This window comes from Hypanus sabinus, chromosome 15 (assembly GCF_030144855.1).
Source record: "Hypanus sabinus isolate sHypSab1 chromosome 15, sHypSab1.hap1, whole genome shotgun sequence".
Taxonomy (NCBI): Eukaryota; Metazoa; Chordata; class Chondrichthyes; order Myliobatiformes; family Dasyatidae; genus Hypanus; species Hypanus sabinus.
Window position 1 is genome coordinate 77,592,456 of NC_082720.1, and position 14,438 is coordinate 77,606,893.

The 14,438-nt window shown below is 39.7% G+C and overlaps 1 protein-coding gene across 6 annotated transcripts in view; it reads left to right on the forward strand.

Moving 5' to 3' along the window:
* aff4 (AF4/FMR2 family, member 4) overlaps window positions 1-14,438 on the forward strand; it is a 116,077-nt gene that overhangs the window by 60,098 nt on the left and 41,541 nt on the right. For 3 of the 6 annotated variants that reach the window (XM_059990540.1, XM_059990541.1, XM_059990542.1), the window contains 4 exons: window positions 4,798-4,824; window positions 10,143-10,197; window positions 10,797-10,834; window positions 11,374-11,533. In XM_059990540.1, coding sequence (XP_059846523.1) covers window positions 4,798-4,824; window positions 10,143-10,197; window positions 10,797-10,834; window positions 11,374-11,533 — 280 coding nt within the window. The remainder of the gene's footprint in view (window positions 1-4,797; window positions 4,825-10,142; window positions 10,198-10,796; window positions 10,835-11,373; window positions 11,534-14,438) is intronic. The other 3 variants (XM_059990544.1, XM_059990545.1, XM_059990546.1) reach the window with 3 other exon arrangements.

Genomic DNA, 14,438 nt, shown 5'->3' on the forward strand with positions numbered 1-14,438 from the left:
ACATCCTTCCTATACTGAGGCGACCAGAACTGGACACAGTACTCCAAATGTGGCCTAACTAGAGTTTTATAGAGATGCATCATTACATCGCGTCTCTTAAACTCTATCCCTCGACTTATGAAAGCTAACACCCCATAAGCTTTCTTAAATACCCTATCTACCTGTGAGGCAACTTTCAGGGATCTGTGGACCCCAGTACCCCCAGATCCCTCTGCTCCTCCACATTACCAAGTATCCTGCCATTTACTTTATACTCTGCCTTGGAGTTTGTCCTTCCAAAGTGTACCACCTCACACTTCTCCGGGTTGAACTCCATCTGCCACTTCTCAGCCCACTTCTGCATCCTATCAATGTCTCTCTGCAATCTTTGACAATCCTCTACACTATCTACAACACCTTTGTGTCGTCTGCAAACTTGCCAACCCACCCTTCTAACCCCACATCCAGGTCGTTAATAAAAATCACAAAAAGTAGAGGTCCCAGAACAGATCCTTGTGGGACACCACTGGTCACAACCCTCCAGTCTGAATATACTCCCTCCACCATGACCCTCTGCCTTCTGCAGGCAAGCCAATTGTGAATCCATCTGGCCAAACTTCCCTGGATCCCATGCCTTCTGACTTTCTGAATAAGCCTATCCATGTGGAACCTTGTCAAATGCCTTACTAAAATCCATGTAGATCACATCCACTGCACTATCCTCATCTATATGCCTGGTCACCTCCTCAAAGAACTCTTATCAGGCTTGTTAGGCACGATCTGCCCTTCACAAAACCATGCTGACTGTCCCTGATCAGATGATTCTCTAAATGCCCATAGATCTTATCTCTAAGAATCTTTTCCAACAGCTTTCCCACCATAGACATAAGGCACGCTGGTCTATAATTACCTGGACTATCCCTACTACCTTTTTTGAACAAGGGGACATTTGCCTCCCTCCAATCCTCCAGTACCATTCCCATGGACAACGAGGACATAAAGATCCTAGCCAGAGGTTCAGCAGTCTCTTCCCTTGCCTCGTGGAGCAGCCTGGGGAATATTCCATCAGGCCCTGAGGACTTATCTGTCCTAATGTATTTTAACAACTCCCAACACCTCCTCTCCCATAATATCAACTTGCTCCAGAACATCAACCTCACTCATATTGTCCTCACTGTCATTGAGTTCCCTCTCAGTGGTGAAAGGGATAGATAAGATAGAAGTAGGAAAGTTGTTTCCATTGGCAGGTGAGACTAGACCTAGGGGACTTTGCCTCAAGATTCAAGAGAAGATTTAGGATGGAGACGAAGAGAAACTGTTTTCCCCGGAGTGGTGAATCTGTGGAATTCTCTGCTCAGGGAAGCAGTTGAGGCTTCTTCACCAAATATATTTAAGATACAGTTAGATAGGTTTTTACATAGTAAGGAAATTAAGGGCTACGGGGAAAAGGCAGGTAGATGGAGCTGAGTTTACAGGCAGTTCAACCATGATCTTGTTGAATGGCAGGGCAGGGTCAATGGGACGATGGCCTACACCTGCTCCTATTTCTTAAGTTCTTATGTTTAAAACCCTGGCTTAACCCTCTCACTTTGAAGCTGTGGTCTCCAGTAATTTACATTTCCACTTTGGCAGTAAAATCTGTATGATTCATGCCTCTTACAATTTTATATACTTCTATCAGATTGCCCCTTCCAGCCTTCTGAGAAGACAATCCATTTCAGGTTCCCTTGCCCACATCATATTTTTACTATGGTTATCCAGTCCCTAGACACCTCTATCCCCCACCAGGAGGGCCTCAAAGCTCTCCTATTTTTTTTTTTGGATGGCAGACCTAACTAGTTTCCCTTCACCACCATTCTCCTCCAGAACTTGTCCTCACTCTAAATAATTTCTCTTTGGCTCCTCCCATTTCCTTCAAACAAAAGGGTTAGCCATGGGCATTCACGTGGGTCCCAACTATGCCTGCCTGTTTGTCGGCTATGTGGAACAGTATGTTCCAAGCCAACACCGATGACTGTCCTGCACTTTTCCTATGCCACATTGACAATTGTATTGGTGCTGCTTCCTGCACCCATGTAGAACTAGTCGACTTCATCTAGTTTGCCTTCAACTTCCACCCTACCCTCAAATTTACTTGGTCCATTTCTGACACCTCCCTCCCTTTTCTCAATCTCACTGTCTATATCTGCGGAAACAGCTTATTCACCATTGTCTATTATAAACCAATGGATTTCCACAGCTACCAGGACTATACCTTGTCCCACCCTGTTATTTGTAAAAATGTTATCCCCTTCTCTCAATTCCTTTGTCTGTGCTGCATCTACTGTCAGGGTGAGGCTTTTCATTCTAGAATGAAGGAGATATCCTCCTTTTTCAAAGAACGGGGCTTACCTTCCCTCACCATCAATGCTACCCTCAACCACATCTCTTCCATTTCACACACGTCTGCTCTTGCCCCATCCTTCCGCCACCCTAGCAGGGATAGGGTTTCTCTTGTCCTCACGTACCATCCCACCAACTTCCGGGTCCTGCACATAATTCTCCAAAACTTCTGCCAGCTCCAACAGGATCCCACTACCGAGCACATCTCCCCTCCCCTCCCCCCACTTTCTGCTTTCTGCAGGGATCACTCCCTATGCGTCTCCCTTGTCCATTCGTCCCTCCCCACTGATCTCCCTCCTTTCAACTTATCCTTGCAAGCGGAACAAGTGCTACACCTACCCCTACACATCCTCCCTCACTACCATTCAGAGCATAAAACAGTCCTTCTACGTGAGGTGACACTTCACCTGTGAGTCTGTTTGAGTTATATACTGTATTTGGTGCTCCTAGTGTGGCCTCCTGTACATCGGTAGGACCTGACATAGACTGGGAAACTGATTCACCAAGTACCTATGCTTTGTCTGCCTGAAAAAGTAGGATCTCCCAGTGGCCACTCGTTTTAATTCCACTTCCTATTCCCATTCCAATATGTCTTTCCATGGCCTCTTCCACTGTCATGATGAGGAACAACGCTTTATATTCCATTTGGATAGCCTCCAACCTGATGGCATGAATAATGATTTCTCATACTTCCAGTAATGCCCAACCCCCCCCCCATCCCCTTTTCCCTCTCTCACCTTATCTCTTTGCCCACCCATCGCCGCCTCCTGGTGATCCTTCCCCCTTTTCTTTCTTCCATGGTCTTCTGTCTCTTTCACCAATCAACTTCTCAGCTCTTTACTTCATCTCTGTCCCTCCAGGTTTCACCTATCACCTTGTGTTTCTCTCTCCCCTCTTCCCGTCTCTTAAACCTACTCCTCAGCTTTTTTTCTCCTGTCTAGCCAAAGAGTTTTAGCCCAAAACATCAACTGTACTCTTTTCCTAGATGCTGCCTAGCCTGCTGAATTCCACCAGCATTTTTTTTTTTTGTGTTGCTCCACAGTTTTCCAACCTTTTTACAATTACTTTCTAATCTAGACAACGTTCTCTTGAAGCTCTTTCTCAAAATCCTCCACATCCTTCCAGTTTCAGTGGCTGGCATTATATCTGCTGCAAATGTGGTTTAACCAAAATTTTATTCAGCTGCAACATAACTTCCCAACAGACGTGGTCATTAGGGATACCTGGTCTCTCACATTCAGTGAAGTGTTCCATTCCATTGGCTCAAGCAAAGGAGAAAATCTTGCTTTGCCGTATTGCTACTTGCCCTCCTTGCTGAAAACCAGTCTTCACCAAAAGGCAGTACTTCAGAATATTTCAACCCCAATATTGTCTTTCACAACTGTTAACCTCTCTTTTATCCATTGCCAGGCCTTACAGTAAGGAAGCAAGCAGCTTTTCACCTGAATTGAGAAATTGAAATATTAAGTGTGTGCCTGAAAGCATGATGGGGGCAGAACGCTCTCTGCATTGATAAACCACCTGGACCAGCAGTTGAAGTGCTATAACTTGCAAGGGTATGGGCAAGACCTGGGAAGTCGAACTGAACCAAAGGTCATTTTTTTGGTCAGCATTAGCCAAATGGTGGCCTTCTGTGATGTACAGTATGTTTCAATGATACAGAAATCAAACTTGAATATACCTCTTCATCATAGTAGTATTCGTGAAAATAATCAACTATAAAAACACCGTAAGTAGAAACCTGGTGAGACTGGCAACAGAAGACAAGAAATTTCTTCACCTGGAGGGAACTGGACCTCTGAAGTTCTTAACCCTAGATGACTGTGAAGGCAGAGTTGCTGAGTATGTTTAAGGCACATAAATAGATTTGGATATTAAGGTGTTGCTGTTATTTGTTTATTATTGTTACATGTATCTAGATATAATGAAAAACTTTGCTTGCACTGAGGAAGTAGATAGAAAACAATGCAGAATATAGTACTGCAGCTACGGGAAAAAGAGCAGTGCAGGTAAACAAAGTGCGAGGGCCATGATGAAGTAGATTGTTAGATCAAAAATTCATCTTTAGCTGATTGAAGTAATGAGATTTGTCTCTGTTTACCAACATCTTGCAGATGAATTATTCTCTGATGTAGTCACAAAGGGTACTGAGCGTATTAGCAATTTTCGTAGCTGATGTAGCATCCAAAGAATTTGAAATAATTAACCTTTGATTTTTGATTCACATATTTAGTATCATGCTGCTCAGTGATCATAGTTTGTGTATATAGGGTATAACATTATTATTGTTCATTGGTAAATTCCCTTAAAGTTGATGAGAACAAAAATGTGGAAGTGTTCTGTGTTGTTATTAATACAGTAGACCTCAACAATTAATTTTATATTCTAAATGTTTATAAGTTGCATGACTTAGTGCCTTTTTTCTTTTTTAAATAGCTCAGAAGCTGATCAGACGCCTTCAGGGTAAGTTTACATCCAAGTGGAACTGTAACTGGAATTAGATTTTATGTACCTTGGTCCTTGTATTCTAGTTACATTCACCATATTTAACACATTTTGGTTAATAAGTGCTGCCGTTGGTCTGGGAGCTCATTCAACACTACCCTGAAGTGCTCAATAGATAGTTGAAAAGCTTGGTAACATTATAATGTCCTAGTGTGGTCTCGTATAGTAAACTCTGATAATGGCTGAAAGAAGATCATAGTTGGGAGCTTAACATCCAAAGATATACATTGAATCAAAAGTGCAGGCAGGTAGGCAGATGAGATGGATCCTTAGAGGTGACATAGGATTGTAAGATGTAGAGTTCTTATGGGTAGAGGTAAGAAACTGGCTTCTGAACAAATTACAACAGGAGATGGAAAAGACATTTAATAAGGGCAATGTTGTGATAGTCATGGGGAGCTTCAATGTGCAAGTAGATTGGGAAAATCGGGTTGGTGCTAGATTCCAAGAGGGAATTTGTAGAATGCCTACATGATGACTTTCTCAAGCAGCTTGTGGTTGGGTCATAAGGGGAATGGCAATTCTGGTTTGGGTGTTACGTAGTTACCCAGATTTGATTAGGGAGTTTAAGAAAAAAGAACCCTTTGGAGGCAGTGATCTTAATATGATATAATTCACCCTGTAGTTTGAGAAGGAGAAGCTGAAATTGGATGTATCAGTGTTACAGTGAAGTAAAGAGAATTACAGAGGCATAAGAAAGGAACAGGCCAAATTTGACTGAAAAGGGGATGACGGCAGAACAGTAATGGCTGGTGTTTCTGGAGAAAAATTGGAAGGTATAGGAAAGATACTTTCCAAAGATGATTCTCAAGTGAGTATGAGGCAACCATTGCTGACAAAGGAAATCAAAGGCAGCCTAAAATCCAAACAGAACACACAGTATTGCAAAAATTAGTGGGAAGGTAGAGGATTGGGAAGTTTTTAAAAACCAACAGAAGGCAACTGAAAAAGCTATAGAGAAAAGATTAAATATGAAGGAAAGCTAGCCAATAGTATAAAAGAATACAATGATTTTTCTATATATAGACTCAAGAGTAGAAATATCAGACTGCTGGAAAATTGCACTGGAGAGGTAGTATAGGAGACAACAAAATGACTAACAAACTGAGCAAGTATTTTCTGCCAGTCTTCACTGTGAAAGAAACTAGCAGTATGCCAGCAATGCAAGAGTGTCAGGAGGCAGAAGTGAGAGTTGTTGCCATTGTTTAGGAGGAGGTATTTGGGAAGCTGAAAAGTCTGAATGTAAGTAATTCACCTGGATCAATGAACTATGTCCCAGGGTTCTGAAAGAGGCAGCTGAAGAGGTTGTGGATGTGTATTAGTAATCATCTTTCAAGAATCACTAGAGTTTGGAATGATTCTAGAGGACTGGAAAATTGCAAATCTCATCACTCTTTAAGAAGCAAGAGGGGGCAGAAGAAAGGAAATTCTAGGCCAGTTAGCCTGATTACAGTGGTTGAAAAGATCGTGGGGTCTATTATTAAGGATGAGGTTTCAGAGTACTTGGAGGCACATGAAAAAATAGACCAAAGGAAAGTTGGTGGATGTGTGTTTGGATTTTCAGAAGGCCTCCGACAAGGTACCACAGGTGAAACTGCTTATCAAGATAGGACCCTGTGGTATTACAGGAGTGGTAGTAGCATGAATAGAAAATTGGCTGACTTGCAGCAGGCAAAGAGTGAGAATAAAAAGGTCCTTTTCGGCTGGCTGCCAGTGACTAATGGTGTGCAGCAGCGTTTGGTATTGGGACTGCTTCTTTTCACATTACATGGCAGTGATTTGGATGAAGGAATTGATGACTTTGTGGCCAAGTTTGTGGACAATACAAAAATAGGTAGCGGGGCAGGTACTGTTGAGGATGCAGGATGTATACAGAAGTACCTAGACAGATTGGGGGAATGGACAAAGAAGTGGCAAATGCACTATGGCAGAAGGAATAAAGATGTGGACGATGTTGTAAATGGAAAGAAAGTTCAAAAATTGGAGCTGCAAAGGGAGAGTCCTAGTGCAGGGTTCTCCAAAGGTTGAGTTGGTAAGGAAGGCAGATGCAGTGTTAGCATTCATTTCAACAAGAAGAAAGCCCTTAACTCCGAGTGGAGTCATCAGGATGCTGTTGTGACGGCATTTTTTTTAGCAGACTTTCTTGTTTTTACGAGGCCAAGTTGCTAGCTCAGCGCTTAACCCAGCACGGATGGAAGGTGTGCAAGGGAGCCAGCTGGATTCGAACTCTGGAGCCTTTGATCTGAAGTCCGGCGCTGATGCCACTATGCCACCAGCTGACAATTCATTTCAAGAGGACTAGTATGAAAAAACAAGGAAGTAATGCTAAGATATTGCAAGGCATTGGTCAGACCACACTTGGAGCATTGTGAGCAGGTTTAGGTCCCTTATCTGAGAGGAGGTGCTGCCTTTGGAGAGGGTCCAGAGGAAGTTCGCAAGAATGATTCTAGGAACAAAAGGGTTAGTGTGAGCATTTGATGGCTCTGGGCCTGTATTTGCTGGAGTTTGGAAGAGTGAGGGGGATCTCATTGAAACCTATCAAATATTGAAATGCCTAGACAAAGTAGATGTGGAGAGGATGTTTGCTGTGGTGGGGAAGTCTTGGACCAGGGAGCAAAGCCTCAGAATAGAGGGGTCTCCATTTAGATCAGATGAGGAATTTCTCCAGCCAGAGGATAGTGAGTCTGTGGCAATGGATTCCACAGATAGCTATAAAGGTCAAGAGATTGGTTATATTTAAGGCAGAGTTTGATAAACAGGGCATCAAAGGTTACAGAAAGAAAACAGATAGGGGCTGAGAGGGATAATAAATCAGCCATGATGGAAAGGTGGAGCAGACTCTGGGCCAAATGGCTGACTTCTGCTCCTTTGTCTTATGGTCTAATCCATTTTCTTTTGTTAAAGAAAACAAAGGCACATTGGTGTTTCAGTATAGGAAAAGTTCAAGCACACCAGAGTCTTGAGCATGCTAGATTATTTGTTTTACCTTCTCTCCTTCCTTTATTGAGTTATAATTTTTCCAACTTTGAGAGACCTAGCATTCACTAAACTAGTGGATACCTGAATAATGTAGATCGTACAGTGATCACAGAGGACGTTAACAGTTATTTAATTAGCCTCTCCTTTTGAAAAGATGATTTTATTGGTAGCATTTTTCAGGCCTAAGTTTTGTTTTGTGCCTGTGGAGTTCCAAAATACCATGGTACTTTGAACTTCCAAATGCCAAAGTTCCAAAACAACCTCATACTTCTTCCTAAAATAAATATATTTTAACTCTATGGTGAGATTTTAATAAAAATTTTGTCACTTGTGGGACATTCGAAGTGGAGCAGAAAAACAATCAGATACTGGAATACAAAACAGCAAAAGCCACTCAGGGTTTTGTGGAAACAAGTTTAAAAAAATGTTCTGATGTATCGAATCTTGATTATGGCAGCATTCTGTGTACAGATCTCATCCCCTTATATAAAGGATACTGTGGCACTGAAGTGAATGCAAAAAGATTTAAGAATGACACCAGAAATGTTTACTAGCAATGTCGCAGGATATCCCAAAGCACTTTTCAACCAATGAAATACTACTTGAAATGCTGTCATTTCTGTACAACTGACCATGGTTGGCATTGCTGACAAGGCATTTGGTGCTAATTGTTAAGTGTTCTTGAAATTAATTCTTTTTAATGGTGTTACCATAGGTTGCAGGATAGAATTCCAGGATTGGGAACTAATGAACATGAAAGAATGAAATGTATTTCCAAATTGAGATACGTTATGACTTTTGGAAGTAGCAGGGAAGGGAACATGGAGGCAGTAGGGTTTCCATCTGCCTGCTGTCCTTATTTTTTTGTACAGTTTCTTGGTTTTTGAACATGTATGGAAGGTAAGTAACTGCAGCCTAAATTGTAGTTAGGTATATGTTGGTCCCAGTTAGCAGTGGTACACAATGTTAGTGGAATACTAATTGAGCAAAATACTGGGGGGGAACAATTGAGTAGGCAAGTTTGTTTTCAGTCGTATTGTGCTGGCTAAGTGTTGTTACAGCAGCACATGACAACCTAGTGGAGGATATTTCCATCACTCTTTTAGTCTGTCCCTTACAGATCCTGCAAAATCTCAGGAATGCAATAGTGCCCATATTTCTTCCACTCAGAATAAAAGGCCACAAAAATAGTGCGCATTCAAATCAGTCTAGGAAAAGTTGGAAGCAATATACACTTTAAGATATTAGAACTGTGCAAAGAAAGTGGCTTGTGATACACCATAAATTTTGCTTGTAATCATCTCCTTCAGTAAAGCATAGTGGTTAGCACAATGCTTTACAGTGCCAATGACCAGTGTTCATTTCCCACTGCTGTCTGTAAGGAGTTTGTACATTCTCCCCTTGACTTGGTGGGGGGGTTTCCTCCAGGTGCTCCAGTTTCCTTCACAATCCAACGATATACCGGTAGTTAAGTAATTGTAAATTGTTCTGTGATTAGGCTAGGATAAATCGGGGGATTGCTGGGCAGCATGGCACGAAGGGCTGGAAGGGCCTAATCTGCACTGTATCTTAGTAAATAAATATTGATCGCATTAGCTTGGTTACTACAATTCTGACTTGTCGGTTCTACCTGTTAAGTTTACTTCAAACTTAATTTCTTATTCTGTAGAAGGGAAGTCCTAATTTTAATGAACCCCCTCGACTCTTATCATAGAATATAAGAGCAGACAAGGTGAATTTTAATAACATTGGATTTTTTCTAATGATGGTAGAAAAGAAAAAACAAAAATATAATGCAGATTAACAAACAAGTTGTATAATGAAGCTGACTAGTTTGATTTGTTTTATTGCTTTATATTGGTATCATTAACTTTTTCTGTATTCAAAAATGTTAATATCAGGCTTACAAATATAATCAAAGTAATCCTGTTTTCTTAAGTTTCAGTAGAGTTAAAGTAGAGTCCAATTTTGCTTTCTTCCCGTTTGAACACCCTTAGCTGTTTTTGGATGTGGCTGTGTTTCCCTCTTTGAATGGATGTTTAATCATGCTCTGGTTTTTGTGTTCCTGGTAAACATCTCAAAATCTTAACAAATTATCAACAAATATTTTTTGTACTTTCTTGTAGTCTGCTATAGTAGATGGTTATAAAGATAGTTCTGAAATTAAACCGTTCATTCCTCCTCTTCTAGGTTTGAAGGTATAATAGAGCTAGAGCCTTGTCAGTGTAGATTAGTTTCAGTCAATGAGACCTGCTGTACATTGGTGATGATGGAAATTCTGTTTTCTTTGTGTATAGAGTGTTGGAAGAGGACCTCAAACTTAGCAGCAGTGAAGACAGCGATGCAGACCAGGTTTGCCTTCAATCCAGCGTATGCTTTGTGTCTCACTACTGAAATTTAATTAACATTTATATTTACAGATAAAATTGCTTGCCCCAGGCTGTTAATATGCTAGCAAAATATAAATAATTTGTGAGACTCTTGGACCATGTTCTTTGTTAAGTTTCCTTGAACGGTCTTTTCACTCACCAAAAACTCGAGATTTAATGGGTGAAAATGTTTTTACCTTTATAATATGCATAAAGACAATTAGTGGAATTGAGGACAATTATACATAAAGGATCATATGCAGCAGGAACAAGAAGGAAGGAGGAACAAGTAACTGGAGATGGTAAAACAGGTGCACTGATATATTAGGTGACTTGAAAGTTGACTGAGAATGACTTTGCAGCTTATCAAACTAGATTGATTTTGCATTCACAAGCTGCATGTTCTTTGTGTCGGGGAAAATCAAAATATTTTGAAAGAGAATATTAACTTATCCTTTTTGAGTATTGATATCATTCTGGAGGAATGTTGTCTTTTTTTAACTGCATTGCATTTGTGGTTTTTAAATGACAATAATCTGAATTTGTCTTAATTTTATGAGTATCTTTTTGCTTTATTTTTAGGATTTGGGGAAACAACCTGCAAGGACTACTCCTGAAGGGTATGTAGTTCTTACGTGGGTTAATGTAAATGTATTAAAACCTTTTTTGCTGATCCATGCCACCTTACACTGCACCATTTTGTAATTAAGAGGTTTGTAGCCCATGTACTTGTAGACTTTAAAATAATAAATTTTGAGCATTGGCAACTAATTTAGAATCATCGTATTAGCTGACCAAGGATGTAGTTAAGACTTGGTCTTCTGCCAGTTTTATGGGATTTCACATGAAAGTTGCGTAAAGTCATTTTCTAGAATACTGAAAATATTTCCAGCAAATTGCTGTTTAGTATACACAGTGTATCCATTTTTTGTATTTCAGTAAACATGATACACAATTTTCTGGCAATTTCGGAACTTAGTATGCCAGAGGTTAATTTAATGTAACATGTTAACTCATGGACATTGTACCAGTGTTATTTACAATTACAGTTTTCCTAAATGTGTTATGAGGAGGGGACTCTGTCAACTTTACATATTTTCTAAAGCTGTTTTTAATTGTCTTTGGGAATGATTTCCTGTTTATTTTATGTTTTTTTTAGTAGTTCTGAACCTTCCCAGCAAAACAATGAGTGTATGGAACCTCCAAGAGCTGATTCCAGCAGCCACAGTGGGTCTGAGAGCAGTTCTGGATCCGATTCAGAAAGTGAAAGCAGCTCTAGTGACAGTGAAGCTAATGAACCGTCATGTATTCCGCCTGTGGTAAGTCAAGGGTTTGTTTCTCATATACAGTGCTTATAAAAATTAGTCAACCCCACCCTTGGAAGTTTTCCTGTTTTATTGCTTTACAGCATTGAATCACAGTGGGTTTAGACTTTTTTTGTTAATGTGGAAACAGATTTCCACAAAGTGATCGCAAATATAAAACAAAATAATTGGTAGCATAAGTATTCACCCTCTTTAATATGAAACGTCAGATCATCACTGGTGTAGCCATATGGCTTTAGAAGTCACATAATTAGTTAAATGGAGATCACTTGCATGCAGTCAAGATGTTTCAATTGATTGTAGTAAAAATACACCTGTATCTGTAAGTTCCAACTGCTGATCAGTCAATATCCTGGCAAAAAGTACACAATGAAGACAAAAGAACACTTCAAGCAACTCCACAAAAAGGTTATTTGAAAGCACAAGTCAGGAGATGGTTACAAGAAAATTTCGAAGTCACTGCTACTTGGAGTATAGTTAAGTCAAACATCAAGAAATGGAAAGAATATGGTATAGCTGTAAATTTGCCTAGAGCAGACCATCCTCAAAAACTGAGTGTGCAAGAAAGGGACCAGTGAGGGAGACCACCAAGAGGCCTATGACAACTCTGGACGAGTTGCAAGCTTCAGTGACTAGGATGGGAGAGATGAGAGATCTTTTATGACCACTGTTGCCCTGATGCTTCACCAGTCACGCCTTTATGGGAGAGTGCCAAAGAGCAGGCCACTGTTAGAAAAAAAAAACTCACATGAAATCTCATCTAAAGTTTGCCAGAAAGCATGTAGGAAACTCTGAAGTCAGCTGGAAGAAGGTTCAGATGAAACCAAAATCGAGCCTTTTGGCTATCGGACTAAATACTAGGTTTGGCATAAGCCAAGTATTGCACATCATTAAAAAACACTATCCCCACTGTGAAGTGTGGTAGCTGCATCGTGCTATGGGGATGCTTCACTGCAACCTGGAAGACTTGTGAAGATAGAGGGTAAAATGAATGCAGCAAAATATGGGGAATTCTTGGAGGAAAACCTGATGAAGAGATCTGCGTCTTGGGAGAAGATTTATTTTCCAGCAAGACAATGATCCCAAGTACAAACCAAAGCTACACAGGAGTGGCTTAAAACAACAAAGTTAAAATCCAGGAGTGGTCGTTAGAGTCCAGACCTCAATCCAATTGAGAATTTATGGCTAGACTTGAAATGGACCCATGATTGAGCAGCTTTGTAAAGAAGAATGGGGAAGCATTGCAGTGTCCAAATGTGCAAAGCTGATAGACACCTATCCACACAGACAGAAATCTGTAATTTTGCGAAAGGTGCATCTACTAAATACTGACTTGGAAGGGGGATAAGTAATAATGAATCATTTATCTTGCATTTAGTGATTGTAATAAATTTTGACCAATTTGTAGAAATTTGTTTTCCCTTTGACACAAATGTTTCTGTTGATCAATGTAAAAAAAAAATTAAATCCGCTTTGACTCAGGGTTGTAAAACAATAAAGCATGAAATCATCCAAAGTGGGGGTGTATACTGTACTTTTTATCAACACTGCACCTATGAATGCATGATGAAGAACCCATGTCTGTATAATAGAAGAGATTGTTGGTTGCTGTTTTCATGTACCTTCCAAAAATATGTAGAGGCTTTTCATCAGCATTACTTATTACAGAAAATAGTGGAAATAATTAGCAGATCAGGCATCAGCTCATGATTAAATGAAGAATTAATGTTTCAAACTGATGAATATTCAACAGAATGGTCCATATCTGTAACAAAAAAAGGTTTGATTTTACATCTCACCTGAAAGATGAAAGGTTATTGGCGTAAATGGTAGATTTTATTTCACTGAAATGCTGCCTCACTTGTATTTTTCTAGAATTTTGTTGATTTCAAATTTCCAATATCTAGAATATTTTAATTGTGCTACATCGCTTGTAACTTGTTTCATTTTACTTTGATTTGCAGCAAATCAGCAGGGATGAATAATCATTACACCGATAAGGAATGTATAGTTTTAAACTGAGAATGGTTATTCAATGTAAAATTAATTTTAATAGGTATACACAAATGCAGTTATATAGTTAAATATTAAAGTTACATAAAATGTATATATGTTCTAACTGTAAAATGTAAACTGCTTTAATAACTTTAGATAATTTGTATGTGTTTCCACTTAGTTTTTTTGAAGTTTTGGCATATAGTTTTAAAGCAGGATACATATGATTGTACCAAGTATTTTTCTTGAAGGTTTAATCTGTTATTTATCTGTAGAGGGGGAAATGATGTTGCCATTTCAACTTAATCCTGCCATCAGAATTCAAATCATACAATGTAGAAACCGGACATTTACTCCAACTCTTCATGCCAACCAGTGGACACACTAACTAATTCAATTTCCCAGCACTTGGTCCCTACCCTGTGTCCCGAAGCGATTCAGATGCACATCTAGAAATTTGAATTCTGTCTGCAACCCTGCCTCAACCATTCTCTCAGGCCGTGCATTCCAGATACTTGTCACTTTGAGTGAAGAATATTCCCCTGACATCCTCTCTAAATCTCTTCCTCCTTATCCTAAACCTATGTCTTCAAGTTTTATCTATCTCTAAAATGAGGAAATGTTTCCTGCAGTCTACTCTGTCTATACCCCACAATTTTATAAACATCACTCATTATCCTGTTAACCTCCTGCACTTCAGGGAAAATAGACCTAGCTTCTCAATCTCTCTTCATAAGTAAGTTGTTCAATCCAATAAGTGAACTGCATCCTCTATATCTGTCATATCCGCCCTACAACTTAGTGATCACACTTGCATGTAGTACTTCTGATTAAAGCATTCCTTGAACTGCTTATTCTATTAGTCAATAAATGTTACCAGATAATGAGTTTTTCCAGTGTTTTC